Source organism: Zalophus californianus, chromosome 14 (genome assembly GCF_009762305.2).
Source record: "Zalophus californianus isolate mZalCal1 chromosome 14, mZalCal1.pri.v2, whole genome shotgun sequence".
NCBI classification, from domain to species: domain Eukaryota; kingdom Metazoa; phylum Chordata; class Mammalia; order Carnivora; family Otariidae; genus Zalophus; species Zalophus californianus.
The window spans coordinates 9,128,418-9,142,909 of record NC_045608.1 but is presented as its reverse complement, the minus strand read 5'-3'; the positions used below and the strand labels follow the sequence as shown (position 1 = coordinate 9,142,909).

The 14,492-nt window shown below is 50.0% G+C and overlaps 1 protein-coding gene across 7 annotated transcripts in view; it reads right to left on the bottom strand.

Moving 5' to 3' along the window:
* The window catches only part of CUX2 (cut like homeobox 2), a 324,656-nt gene that overhangs the window by 26,516 nt on the left and 283,648 nt on the right, over window positions 1-14,492 (bottom strand). For 5 of the 7 annotated variants that reach the window (XM_027575570.2, XM_027575571.2, XM_027575565.2 and 2 more), the window contains 6 exons: window positions 14,149-14,283; window positions 10,948-11,071; window positions 9,113-9,189; window positions 8,168-8,234; window positions 6,599-6,647; window positions 2,571-2,675 (listed from right to left, as the gene is read on the bottom strand). In XM_027575570.2, the coding sequence (XP_027431371.1) occupies window positions 2,571-2,675; window positions 6,599-6,647; window positions 8,168-8,234; window positions 9,113-9,189; window positions 10,948-11,071; window positions 14,149-14,283 (557 nt within the window). Of the gene's footprint in view, window positions 1-2,570; window positions 2,676-6,598; window positions 6,648-8,167; window positions 8,235-9,112; window positions 9,190-9,293; window positions 9,433-10,947; window positions 11,072-14,148; window positions 14,284-14,492 lie in introns of those variants that run through there. The other 2 variants (XM_027575569.2, XM_027575572.2) reach the window with 2 other exon arrangements.

The following is a 14,492-nucleotide window of genomic DNA, read 5'->3' as shown; positions in this document are numbered from 1 at the left end:
TCTCTCTGTCAAATAAATAAATAAAATCTTAAAAAAAAAAAAAAGAATATGAGGTGAAAGGAGCCAGACAGCAAAGTGTGTGCGCACAATCTGATTAAGATCAGATACAAAACCAGGCCAAACCCAGCTGTGCGGTTACAAGCCAGGAGAGTGGCTCTCATTGGGGAGTAGCAGTGTCCCCAGATGGGGACACAAGGGGGGCATTCTGGGAGCGGGGAGCATTCTACTTGTTGATCTGGATGCTGGTTATGGCATCTCTGAAAAATTCAATGCTGTACACTTACGATATGCACATTTGTCCTTATATATATTATACTTTAATAAAACCTTTGTTATAAAAGGACGAAAAAAAGGAGATAGTCTGGTGAGGAAGAGGTGGGGACTGGGTGATCCCAGCAGAGGGAACATCACAGATAAATGTTTAGGTTTCTAAATGGGGCACAGGTCCTATCCCAGCGAGACATTTCCCCTCCCTTCCAGGCAGACCCTCAGTTTTAGACCTGAGACCCCACAGCCACAGGCCACACAAGCGGTGGCTCCTTTCTCTTCCTAATTTGCCCCTGGCCCCAAGCCCCATGGCTTCTCCAGGTTTTAGGAAATGGTCCCTTTGTCCTGCATGAAAAAGAAGCTGATGTTTGAGAGGAACTGAAGTCGGGCTGGTCCTGAGCAGTTACAAATGACTCTAAGAAGCATTACAAAAAACAAAACAGAGCAGAAAACACAGCCTACCACTACCAATACCGGCTATTCTTCCAGGGAGATAAATGCCAATTAAAACAGGAAGCGGATGCCATTAACACATTAAATTAATTAGCATCGAGCACCACTGTGGGGCTCAGAAAAACTCACCCCCAAACCAGCAAAATTCCCCATGGCTGATTAACACAGGCATTTGCCAGGTTCCACAGGGGTTAATTAAATACCACTGGCAAGTTCCTTCTGAGGCGAACCCATGAGCTCTCTTGTTCTCAGTCTCTCCTGTGCTCACTCCTTGCGTTGTGCAGATATCCAGGCACACTGACATATACACACACTGCCTCCCGGGACACAGACACAAACAGAGCACACACTGATACAAGTACCTGTGGGAATACTCACGCTGACATGCAGACACACAGAAATATCCAGGCATCAAAGAGATATACACATATGGACATGTCACTATGACACACAGAGTCATGTATGTACTCAGAGGTCACACGGGGCATGGGCAAAACCACCTCAGACATGCCCCAAACACACCACTACTACTAATGGTAGCATTAAACATTAGCTGAGCATGGACCTCAGTGAGGAGGTCCAAGCACCATTTTAGGTACTTTACATGTAATCTTCTCAACAGCCCAATCAGGTAGGTCTTACTCGTACAGGTTAGGAAACTGAGGCACGGTTAGATTACGGATACAGTTACTTGCCCAAAGGGCACAGACAGACATATACATTCATAGTAATTCACGTTCGCAGAGACACAGTCCAACACTGAAACAGAAAAACACATACAGGCACAGTGGCCAGTGTTTCAGGGTGGCAGGTGAAGTGAAAGGTATGCTGGCCACTTCAGGTGCACGGGTGGAGGCTGCAAATCACCCTGGAGCAGACCTGTCATTATGTAAGGAATCGGGAATCTAATCCCTTGGTAGGCAGAGATCTGGAGAGAAGGTGGACCAGCTTACATAAGGAACCAAGGCTTTCTGGGAGAGGAGCAATGGAGACTTTTTTTTTTTTTTTTTTAAAGTAGGCTCCATGCCTAACACAGGGCTTGAACTCATGACCGTGAGATTCAGTTGCATGCTCTACTGACTGAGCCAGCCAGGTGCCCCGCAATGAAGACTCTTAACACAGAAGTGTCAGTTGGGGTGGCTCTGACTGAAATCCCTCTGACCCCAGGACCCCAGAGGGGCACCAACCAGGAGGAAAGAGAAAGATGCACTAAGCAGGCTTAACACAGGAACCTCAGGATTGATGACTAAAGACTCGTGCTTTGTAGCACGTGGCTGTTTGGAAAAACCCACTGAAATCACTCTGGCATGTTTGGGAACCAGTGGCTGATAGGAGTGTCAATCTCAGATCTTGGTTAAGTGGTCCTACGGCGGTTTGGTAGGACTGAGAACCAGAGATCAATGGCGACACCTGGTGGCAGCCACCAAAACTGCACTGCTGCTCTATTGCTCAAACTTACGCTCCCACCCACCCAGTCTTGCCAGGCATCTGGCCATGGAAATGGTCCTCTTTGGCCTGAGTAAGTTGCTGGTATTCTTGGACAACTGGGGGGTAAAGGAGGGCCTCCAAAGGAAGACGCTGGACTCCTATGAATCACATATGGAAGCTTGAGTTTGCAAAGAGCTGTGGCTGTATTTTGACCTTCAGCTGGTAAAGCAAGTCACAGTAATTATAGTTAACTATACATTGACCTTGGCAATTTAGATGCTATGCCCACTGTACCCACACACATTCATGGGCCTAATTTCACACAGAGGCACATGACTGATCCACAAAATGTCATCCGCATATTCATACTCACCAACATGGCTTTTCCCAACCTTTCCCTCTGGCTCCCCCACCATCCTTACCCCACTGGGTCCCTGGGGGGAGCAGCAGGCCAGGCGGATAGAGCTGTTGACCGAGGCAAGTTGTTCCCGAAGACTTTCTACCTCCCGCTGGGCAGCCTCAGCTCGCTGGGGAGGAGAGTGGAGGCAAGTGCAGTTAAAAGGTGAGCAGGGCCACACTGGATCCCACCCTGGCCTTCTGCCGTCACCCTGCACGCTTCAGGCAGGGCTGGGTGTTTGTCTCCAGCTCCCATGCCACCTAGTGCCACCTGGATGGAGTGTCTGCAGAGCGTTTCCCATGAGCTGAGGCAGGCCCCTGGGCAAGTCACTTCCTCTCTCTGGGTCTCAGTTTTCCTCTTGTGAAATGGGGGCAATGAAATACATTTCTAAATCAGAATGCCAGTTTTCCAAACTGGGTATATGGTGGATCTTAACTCCTCCAAAATTTCTAAGAAAAAAGCCTGGAAGGAAGCCTCCAAATGTTACCAATGCAGCCTTATGGCTTTCGAGAGAAATCTGTACTTTGTCACTCCCTGGTTGTGTGACCTTGGGCAAGAGATTTCATCTGCCCAGCCTCAGTTTCCCTATTTATAAAATGGGGATGATAAAAGTAACTACCTCATAGAGTTGTTTTGCAAATTAAGTGACCTGGTAAACTACAACTCATTAGGTATCTTAGCTTAGGTATCATTAATTAGCTAACTTTGTTAAAAGAGCTGTGACTGTATTTTAACTCTCAGTTGGTGATGCAGGTCATAACGATTAACTTTCACACTGATCTTGGCAATCAAGACACTATACCTACTATAGGCACATGGAGACCCACATATATCCATGTTCACATTTTGTTAATTTATTTTTTAAATTGATTTGTTTACTTACTAGTATCCTGCCTTGTTCCAGAAATGGCTCAAGTCAGTTTTGTTTTGGGAAAGGTTTTGGGTGTGAAGGTGTAGAGAAATATTTTTATGTTTCTGCACAGCTGGGGCTTCCCGAGCAAATCTGACTGAAACAGGACGGGGCTAAATGACAAGCCCGGAAGTCAGTTTCTGACATCAGCTGGTGAAGCAAGTCATAGTAATTTTCCTCTCTGAAGGTATGTGTTTACATTTCAGTGGGGGATGAGTACCTGACTATGGACATATCCCCTGGGTTGGAAATCTGGGTTTAAAGCTACTAGAAAGTTACGAGTCTTATCTTCCCCATGGAGAGAAGTATTTTCATTCCACATGCTAAAAACTCAGGATGCTTGCCCTTCCATTCATCATGACACTAGGGAGCTAGTTGTCTCCCTCTCTCAGAAAGTCCCTCTCCTATATAACCATCCAGATTCACATGTGGGGGTTCCTTGCCCACAGTAAGAAATCTGGTGCGTGCAAGATGATGTCTGATTGTCACCCCTGGGGGAAGAACTGGGGCAAACTGGCAGGGTTATTACTATGTAAGTAGTAACACTGATCTGCTCTGCTCCAGAATCCTCTTGTTCACATTCTGGATAATCTTAATACAGATTAAAAAAACCCTAATATGATGACACTTATTTTCTTCTCCATACTTTCTATAATGAGGTTTTACTTTTATACTCAGAAAAGATAAACATTAAAAAAGAATTGTTTCCTATTCAAACTGCTCTCTTTTCTCTTTTTTTTTATTTTTTTAAGATTATTTATTTATTTATTTGAGAGAGAGAGAATGAGAGATAGAGAGCATGAGAGGGAAGAGGGTCAGAGGGAGAAGCAGACTCCCTGCTGAGCAGGGAGCCCGATGTGGGACTCGATCCCGGGACTCCAGGATCATGACCTGAGCCGAAGGCAGTCGCTTAACCAACTGAGCCACCCAGGCGCCCTAAGATCTCTTTTCTCAAGCCTATTTGACTGGCAAAGATCCAAAAGTTTGGCGACACATGGTACTAGTGAAGCTGTAGGGAAACTGGCCCTGTTTTAACTGGCTGCAGGGAGTGTAAACTGGGCAGTTTGGCCACATCTGTCAAATAAAAATGCACAGATCCTCAGCCTAGGAATTTCACTTCTCAGAATTCATCCTATTTAGTGGCTCATGCATGTCTGAAATAGTATCTGTGTATGGGTGTTCCCCGCAGGATTGATGATGTTAAATGATTGAAAATATCATGGTCTTCATCAGTCGGGGACTGGTTAGACCATGGGCAGGCAAACTGCAGCTGGATGCCTGTTTTGTGTATCAGGTTTTTCCGGAACACAGCCACACCCATTCGCTCACATACGGTCTATGCTTTCACATATGGCAAAGTGGAATGGCTGTGACACAAAGCTGGGCATATTTACTCTCTGCTCCTTCACGGAAAGCTTGCCACCCCCCGGTTAGATGACAGAGTGGCCATGTAGGGCAATACCACACAGCTGTAAATAAGTGGACTGCTTTTATGCAGACATGGAATGAGTTCTAAGATATACACGTGGAACAAATAAGGTTCGGGAGGGTGGGTACAGTATATCATGGTTTTTGTTATAAAAAGGGGTAAAAATAGATATATTCCTGAGCTTGTGAATGGATCTCTAGAAGGAGACCCTAGAAACAGGTAAGAGAGGCTGCCAAAGCGGGGGGAACTGGGAAGCCGAATTGGGGAAGGAATTGGGAGTTTCCCAAGTATGAACCTTTTTGAGCTTTGAACTACGTAAATGGATTACATATTCAAAAACTACCCTAAAAATGCTACTCTTTTCCACGTTTCCTTAGCAGGTGGGCGGGCCCTGCCCTTAAGCCGGCACAGCCGTGCCTCTGGGCCTTTGATCCTGTGGTGCCTTCTGCCTGGAATGCCCTTCGTCCAGAGAAGGCCTCCTGGGCTTTAGAACCCAGCTGTAAAGCGTGCTCCTCCAGGGAAATGACCACTCGCTGTCACACTGCTGGCCCCTCCTAGCCATGTCCCTGGCTGCTGGCACTGCAGGGAGCTGAGGGTGGGTGGAGATGGGTTGGGCCCTTGAGACTCCAGACCGGACCCCATGGCCACACTTCACCTCCTTTCAGACTCCTGCCACCTTTGCCCCCCAGACGGCAACATGTCTGAGGTCTGAAGAAGGCAGGGTGCAGGGCGCCTGGGTGGCCCAGTTGGTTAAGCAACTGCTTTTGGCTCAGGTCATGATCCTGGAATCCAGGATCGAGTCCTGCATCGGGCTCCCTGCTCAGCGGGGAGTCTGCTTCTCCCTCTGACCCTCCCCCCTCTCATGTGCTCTCTCTCTCTCTCTCTCTCTCTCATTCTCTCTCTCAAATAAATAAATAAAATCTTAAAAAAAAAAAGAAGGCAGGGTGCAGGACCCCATTTACATATGTGAAAATGGGGACTCGCAGAGGCTCATGGACTTTTGAGGACCTGGGCTGGGACTAGAAGATGGGGGCCCCAAGCAAGTTTGGGGTCCATCCAGTGATTGGCTGGCGTGGCTGGGATCAAGGGAGGAGGCTGCAGGAGAGCTGGTGGTGTGGGGAGGGAGGGAAGGAAGCAGCTGGGGCTTGTCCCTTGTCACCACTTCAGGCTCTTTGGAACATAGTTCCTCGCCCGGTCTGCTTGGGAGAGACCCATGTCCCAGCTTGGCCTGCGGGCTGGGCTCACCAGTCACTGCTCTGCCGCCTTCCTCCTGCTGGAGAGGCCTCCTGCACAGGAGCCGCCAGGGAAGGGCACTGCAGTTCTCTGAAGGTGGCCTCCTGGCCTTCACCCAGGCTGTCCCCTGGCCAGGAATGCCATCCCGCTACAATTTCAATTTATTTGTCAGGTCTCAGCAACATGGCCCTTCCTCCATGATGTTCTCCCTGACCCTCAAGTCTGGGCCAGGTGCCCCTTCCCCAACTGCTACTGCCTCGGTCACCCTATTTCTGAGTATTCTGTCAGCATCCCTTCCTCCTTCCTCCGGGAGCCCAGGGTCCCAGACACTCTCAGCCCTAGCACTCAGCATGGCACATGGCACATGGCACATGGCAATGGTATCAATAAATATCAGTTGGGTTCAATTGATTCAGTTGGGTTCCCCCCAGCCCGAACCCCCCACCCTGGGCAGAATGAGTGTTAGCACACATCTTCTCACCTGATTAGCTTTCTCCAAGTTGGTCATGATCAGGCCGACTTCATCTGCCCTGAGACAGAAAGATAAGACCCTGAGAAGGGTTTCTGGCAGCCACCGGACCCCTGCCTATCCTGATAACCCCAGCCCCTGCCTGAACCTAAGGGTCTCGCTCACAATGGGAGGCTAAGGAGGCTGCCCTCTATCCCTCCTACCAGAGAGAAACCGGGCTGGGCACAAAAGAACCCAGGCTGTGGGGAAATGGGACAGGGGCCTCAACACGACACCCCTTCCAGGCGGCCTGGCCTGCTGCCCCTGCCAGGGGTCTATTCTCTTTAGCTGCCCACAGAGCTACACCTCCCAGCCTTTGCCCACACTGTGCCTTCTACCTGGAATGCCCTTCCTTAAGAGGACAGGACTCTGAGCTTTAAAACCCAGCTCCAAAGTGTCCTCTTAGGAGGCCTCCCTCAACAACCCCCGTGGTGGTCATTCGTTTATTTGCTGCCCCTCAACCCCCAGGCTCCCAGCACTGAGGGGGCCAGAACAGGCCGTATCCACTCGGTCGCTGCTCTGCTGAGCATGGGGTGGGGGACACAGGAGGCCCGTGGGGAGCATTCGGTGACTATAAGCTGTGCACGTGCATATTTAGGCATATTCAGGGCCTTCTTTCGTGCAAGCTGTTCCCCACTGCCCAGAGCGCCTGACCCAGCATTCTCCATATGGCCGTCTCCTTCTCATTCTGGAGATCATCTCCTCAGGGAAGTCCTCTAGGGCTACCCTGGATAACAGGACCCATCCTCCCTGTTAGTCTCTCTTGCTGCTCCTGGCTCTTCCTTTCTTAGCATTCACCAAGCGCTCAGAACAGTGCCAAGCATACAGTAAGTGCTCAATAGTATCTGCGAAGGAATGCATTTATCACTATACATCATCAGTGATTGTCTGTCTCTTCTCCTTGACTGAGGGCAGGGCCATGTTCTAGCGTTTCTTCCAGGGACCCAACATAGCACTGGGTAAACAGTAGGTGCTAAATAAGTATTTGTGGAATAAATGATGTCTTAAAGCCATGCTGAGTCCAGAGTAATTTAAGTGAATGACACTCAGCCCCCGAGGGTTGGACTGCGGAGTTGTGATGGAGACAATTCTAGGAAGTTGTGGTAAGGTGGAGGTCCCCACCCAGCAGACCCTACTCAGCCACGACCCAGAACGTCATTTATAGTCTGTGGTGCATGAATGGCACAGACCAGTGAACAGCTGTGTGCCTACTGGGGTGGGGAGCACTGAGTGCTTAATGAAAAAGGTGCTTCAGGCAGTGAGTTGGAGGGAGAAGAGTCAGAAAGAGAAGGCACATTTGAGAGGGTCAGAGGGTGGAGGCATATTTGGGAAGGTCAGAGGAAAGAGACATATCTGGTAGGATCAGAGGGAGGAGGCATGTCTGGGAGGGTCAGAGGGAGGAGGCATATTTGGGAAGGTCCGAGGAAAGAGACATATCTGGTAGGATCAGAGGGAGGAGGCATGTCTGGGAGGGTCAGAGTGAGAAGGCATGTCTGGGAGGGTCAGAGGGAGGAGGCATACCTCAGCAGGGTTTTCACTTACTTGGATGCCGCCTCCTCATCATATTTCCGCCGCAGTTCCAGCAGCTCTGTCTGTGTGGCCTTTAACGCTGGGAAAAAGCAAAGAGCCAGGGTGAAGCACCCCCCACTTCCCCCAGAAGCCCACTCCTTCTGCAGGGCTCAGAAGGCAGAATGAAGTTCAAGGTAGTAAGGGAAGACCTTTCTTTTGGTTAGAACCAGTGACAGGTAGAGTTTCCTGCCCATGGAGAGGCTTCAAGCTAGCTGGAGGGCAGACAGGATGACCCTCTAGGAGTCTACGAAGCTCAGAGGACCCAGGCAAGTGGTAGGGATCTGTCTGTCCCATGGCCTTATGTATGAGCTGCCCCACACCCTTAGGTTACTCCAGGACCTGGGTGGGGCCATCTATCCATGAGCTCACCCACTCCAAGGTTCAGACTGACAAGTGAGGGGGACAGGGAGGAGCAAAGAAATCAACAGATATGTGTATATTATAATGAGAAATTTCTTATGAAACTCAAGACTTCTGATTTCTCCAAGAAGACTGAAGGCCTCGTGACACTGGGTCATATGGCAGTGGCTGGCTGATGCTCAACAGTGGCCATCTCTTTAGCCAAGGCCCAGGTGGTCCAGTTTGCCCCAGACCCCATCCTGCCCTACTGCCTTCCCTAACCTGACAGCTTGGTTGTGTGTCTGGCCCCTGCAGGCACTCAGTTTGCCACCCCTGATTTAATTCTATTTCTCAAACCCTCTCTCCACAGCAATGTGGCCTCCAGGGACTGGGCTCAGACCCCCACGGTGTAATGCTGATCTATCCCCTTCCTCCTCAAACCGCCCCCCCCCTCCGCCTTCCCAATTCTAGACTACCTGAGCCTGTGTTCCTAGCGTCACTGTCCCCTCCCACTCCTCCTCCTGGTCTGACAGGGTTGAGGAGCTGCGCGGGGCCAGGGAACGTGTGGCAGATACATACCTGAATGTAGGACTTTGATCTTTTCCTCTGCCTCCCCCAGTCTGGCTGCCAAAGTGATTTGTACTTCTTGAAGGCCCCTGCGGAGAGACCGGGCCTGCTCACACTGGCTCTGCACACGCCCATGTGCATGGGCCCTGTCTGGGTCCCTGAGTCGGTCCTCCTGGCTTCCTAACCCACTCACCTGCTCCCTGTAATCTGTACCTCTGCCTTTTTAACCGGTCCTTAAACATGACATTCAGGCATTTGACTGCCTTGCTCTTTTGCTGACTGTGTGGACCTCTATCAGCCAGTGACCTTGCTTCTCTGGGCGTCAGTTTCCTCATCTGTAAAATAAGGTTCCTGCTGGGGTCTGCCTCGTGGGTGCTATGAAACATCTTCAGCGTGATGCGGGGTACCGGTGCTCCCTCAGTACCATTACTTACTATTCCTGTCCTTGGGGAGGCATTTTTTCCTGTCTCTGTGTCAGTTGTTTGGGATGGTCATCCAGCCCACTGCAGCCTAGAGCTTCAGTGTGATGCAAGGGTCTCTGCAGAGACAGAGGGGCCCCAGCTGGACTGGGGGAGGGTTTATACAAAGCCTGGGCCTTATGTTGTCTGGCTCAGAGACTCTAGGGAAGGATACCCTTTACTTCTGGTCCTACACCCCGTCCCTTCCCCTCTCTCACACCACTCTAGGCACACTCACCTCCTTGCTGGTCAAACGCACCAGGAATGTTTCTACCTCAGGGCCTTTGCTCTGGTTGTCCCCTGTGCCTGAAACACCCTTCCCCATAGATCTGCAAGTTTCACTCCCCCACCTCCTTGGGGCTTTGCTCACCTCCTCTTAGTGAGTCCTCCTGTTATACCCTATTTCAAACTTCAGCTTCAATCTCAAACGCCCTCCCCCCTTTATTTTCCTTCACAACATTGATCATCATGTAGCAGACTATTTACTTAATTATCTTGTTTATTTGTGTCTTCCTCATGAGAAAGTAAACTCCAGGAGGGCAGGGAGGTTTTTCCATTTGTTCACTGCTGTGTCCCTAGAACAGTGCTTGGCACACAGCAGGTGGCTCCATAAATATATGTAACAAGTGGATAAAGAAATAAGTAAATGAAAGGATAAATGTAATGACCACCATGAAGCCCCAAAGATCCAGATTTATAATAATCCAGGTATTACTACTCCCACATCAACTGTAAGGGCAACCATTTACTGATGTATACTCCTCCAAGTGAGTGCGGAGCTAAACACATATATTCATTTTCACGGTAGACTAGGAGTTGATACCACCTGTCCACTTGATCAGGCTACAGTACCCAGTTATTCAACCACACACTAATCTTGGGGTTGCTGTGAAGGTGGGGTTAACATCTACAGTCAATTGACATTAAGTAAAGGAGAATAATCTCAATAATGTGGGTGGGCCTTGTCTAATCAGTTGCAGGTCTTAAGAATAAAACTGAGGAAGAAGAACTTCTTCCTCAAGACTGCAGCACTGACTCCTGCCTGACTTTCCAGCCTCCTGGCTGGCTCTACTGATTCAGACTTGTCAGCCCCAACTGTGTGTACTAAGTCCTTGAAATACGTGTCTTAATTAAAATAGAAAATCCTTCTGGTTTTAGTTCTCTGGGGAACCCTGACTAATACACCACCATTAGCCCCATTTTCCAACTGCGAAAACGGAAGCTCAGACAGGTGATGTGAGCTGCCCAGGGCTGGCCGCTGAGCTGCTGAGGTGGGGCTGGAAACCCGGGCCTGCATCTCTCTCTCCAACCTTTGGATCTGGATTCCCTGAAGGTCCCACCTCCCAGCCAGGCAGGGCAGCACGGGCCCACCTGTTCCTCCCCACTCACTTTTGTTTCTCCGCCTCATTTCTCTGCAGCAAAGTTTCTGTCAGGAGGGCTTTGCTGGGAATGCCCGGGAGGCGGCTCCCCTCGGTCAGCGTGGGCCCTGCCGGAGATGTCCCCTCTCTCTGCTCTGGAGGGGAAAAAAGAGGGAAAACCACCCATCACTGGAAGTGGCGTGGCAGCGAGAGGTGCCTTCTGCAAACCGGAGGGATTGGCAGTGCTGGGACAAGACTTAACTTCCTAAACTCGGGTGTTAGAGAGAGTGCAGCTGGAGAGACCTGCCATCACCATGGTCAGCTGGGTTGTCACCGTGGGGGGCGTGTGTGAATGAATGTCAGGTTCCCATGTGCCAGTCTTAGCCAGCAAGCTCAGAGGCTTCCGTTACCCTCTTGGACCTGTTCCTGCCTCCTCGGCCTTCTTACTTTTTTAAGAGTCATGGTAAAATATACATAAAAGTATACAATTCAGTGACATTTAATACATTCACAGTACTGTGCAACCGTTAGCATTAATTCCAGAGTGCTGTCACTGCCCCAAAAGGAAGCCCGTCCCCACTAACTAGTCACTCCTTTTCCCTACTCCCCTAGCCCTTGGCAACTACCAATCTACTTTCTGTCTCTGGGGATTTGCATATCCTGGATATTTCCTATCACTGGAATCATACATAATATATGTCCTTTTGTGTCTGGCTTCTTTCACTTAGCAAAATGTTTTTGAGGTTCATCCAGGTTGTAGCATGGATCAGACCATCACTCGTTTACTTGTTTTTATGGTTAAATAATATTCCATTTCATGGACAGGCCACATTTTGTTTTTCCATTCATCTGCTGATAGACATCTGGATTGTTTCCACCTTTGGCTGTTGTGAATAGTGCTACTGTGAACATTTGTACACATGTGTTTGTTTGAGCACCTGTTCTCAGTTCTTTGGAGTAGATACCTAGGAGGGAAATTGCTGGATTATGGGGTAACTGTAGGTGACGGCACACACTCAGATGCTCAGTCATAGCCCACTGCACCTGCGGGTACCCCTGGGCAGGGCCCACATCGGGTCCAGCTTTGCAGACCCGTGGTGGCTCCTTCAGGGTATCAGTGTGTGTGCCTTTGGCATTCAATTTGTCACAAGGGGAAAGGGTGCTCAGAGGCTGGCCATCGAGGGTGAATATCTCAAGAATTCCAAAATCTGGGCTCCTGACCTTGGGTCTGACTGACTCCATTACGTTCTGTCCTGGTTAGGCACCTACGGTGAGTGCAGAACAGGGTAGGCTGTAGAGTGAGTCCCTTGAGGGCCTGACAGAGTGTTCAGGGCCTGGCTTGTTCTTCTGCGCGCGTGCGCGCAGACACACACACACACACACACACACACACACACACACACACACACACACGGACCGTTGCCGGGGCTCCGCAGACACACACACACACACACACACACACACACACACACGCGGACCGTTGCCGGGGCTGAGGCCACAGCAGTGAACAAACAAACAAGATTTGACCATCACGAAGCACAGCACTCACAGAGAGACACAGCCCAGGGCCAAGGTGAAGAGCCCTTGGTTTGAATCCCTGCTTGGCAGCCCACTGCCTCTGAGACTCAGTTTTCCTGCTTGTCAAGGAAAAGCTGGCCCCCTTTCCTGGGGCCAGTGACACCTCAGAAGGTTGATACAAGGGGACAGTGGGAAGCCATGTGAAAGGCACATGGCACAGAATGCTCTGAAGAGGCGGTTCCCACAACTGCCATTATTCTGATAGAGGGAAGTTCAAGCCCTAAAGGGACCTCAGAGACTGCACAGAGCCATCTATATATGAGCTGGCTTATCAGGGAGGCTGGAAGGGCATTCTGGGTACAGGAACAGAGCTGGCAAAGTGGTGTATTTTAGTCACCATAAATCTTCCCCAAAGGACTCTGCCAAGGACCAGGCATACAGTAGCTGCTCACTAGGCACTGGGAGGTAGGGAGGGAGCTGTGAATTGGGGAGTGTGCCAGAGCAGTCAAACTTTGATTTGGCAGGCCTCAGCCCATTATCTCCAGGCGACAGACCAGAGATCTGCAATGATAGCCCTTGGGCCAGAACTGGCCCATCACCTGTTTTGTCTATAAAGTGTTATTGGAACACAGCCACACCCACTCATTTACCTATGTTCTATGGCTTTTTTCCACACAGATTTGAGTAGCTGTGACAGAAAATGTGTGGCCTGCAAAGTCTGAAGTATTTACTCTCCTGGTCCTTTACCAAAAAAACGAAGGTAATCTTGCTGACCTTTGAGGTAAATTCTCCTCATTTATTCCTTAGACTCTTTCCCTCTTCTCTGCTTCATTTTCCCCCCAAAGCCTTTCTTACCACCTGAAATACTATATATTTAACATTTATTGGTTGACAGTCAGCCTTTCCCTCTAGAAGGTCAGCGCCACGAGGACAGGGATTTTTGTCTGTTTTGTTCCCAGATACGTCACCGGTGCCTATGACAGTGCCTGGCTTGCAGCTCAATGAACACCCAAGACTCAGATGGTTCCCAAGAGATTTCTCGTGCAGATTTGCTCCTCCCCATGGAGACCTCCTACCTCACCTGCCAGAGGTAACCACCAAGCTGAATTTTGTCCATCATTTTCTTGCTTTTAAACATTTTTTATCATAATATATGTATATCTGAACTCTATTTTTAGCTCTTCCAGTTTCTTGACTCGTCTCATTTGATACTGAAACAGTGCTGTGTTCACCACATCCTGTTTCCCTCCCTTGTTGGGCACATAGTCAGACTGTACTTCCCGGCTCCCCTGCAGCTGGGTGTGGGCCACATGATGGGAGTTTTGGTCACTGGGATGTGGCTGGAAGTGACGTGTGCCACTTCTGAGCCTGGAGCCATAAACTTCGGTATGATCCTCCACATTTTTTCTCTGCCTGTCAGCCGGTTGTGACAGTCACCATGACTCTGGATGTCATGTGTCAAAGACGGCAGAATCGCAGCAGGGGACATGGAGCATCCCCTCCAACTTCCCAACCTTCAAGTACTTTAGACTTCTGGGATTTGGGGTTGGGTTGTTTCAGCAGTGGTGTATCGTAACCCACCCTACATCTAAGATGATAAAGTTGAGCTCCTTGCTGCCGCCACCCCCACCCCTCCAAAGGTGGCCAAGATTGGCAGCTGAAGATCCACAGCCCATTTGTTTATTATGGACATCCCATAAGGCCTTATTAGTACCTTTGGGGCCAAGGAGCTCGGGGTGCCTCTTCCACGAAGTGTGGAGGTCTCGCCGCGGCTGCCCACTGGGGTCGAAGCTGGGGGGCTGCAGTCTGTCGTCTAGGCTGCGCGTCGCTTCAAACACAGGCGCAGGGTCTGCACACACAGAGAGAGGAGCCCAGGAGTGGTGGGGGCCCTGAGGGCTGAGGGCTGCCCAGGCTGAAGCCGCTCTACAGGGAGTGGAGGGGACCATCCACAAGAGCCTCCTGGAGTTGCTCTGACGGCTTAGGAGAGCAATGTGGAACTTCTGCTTTGTGAGGGAGCAGCCTTCTTTAGGGATCTGCTCAGGGGAGTGTGTGCCATCC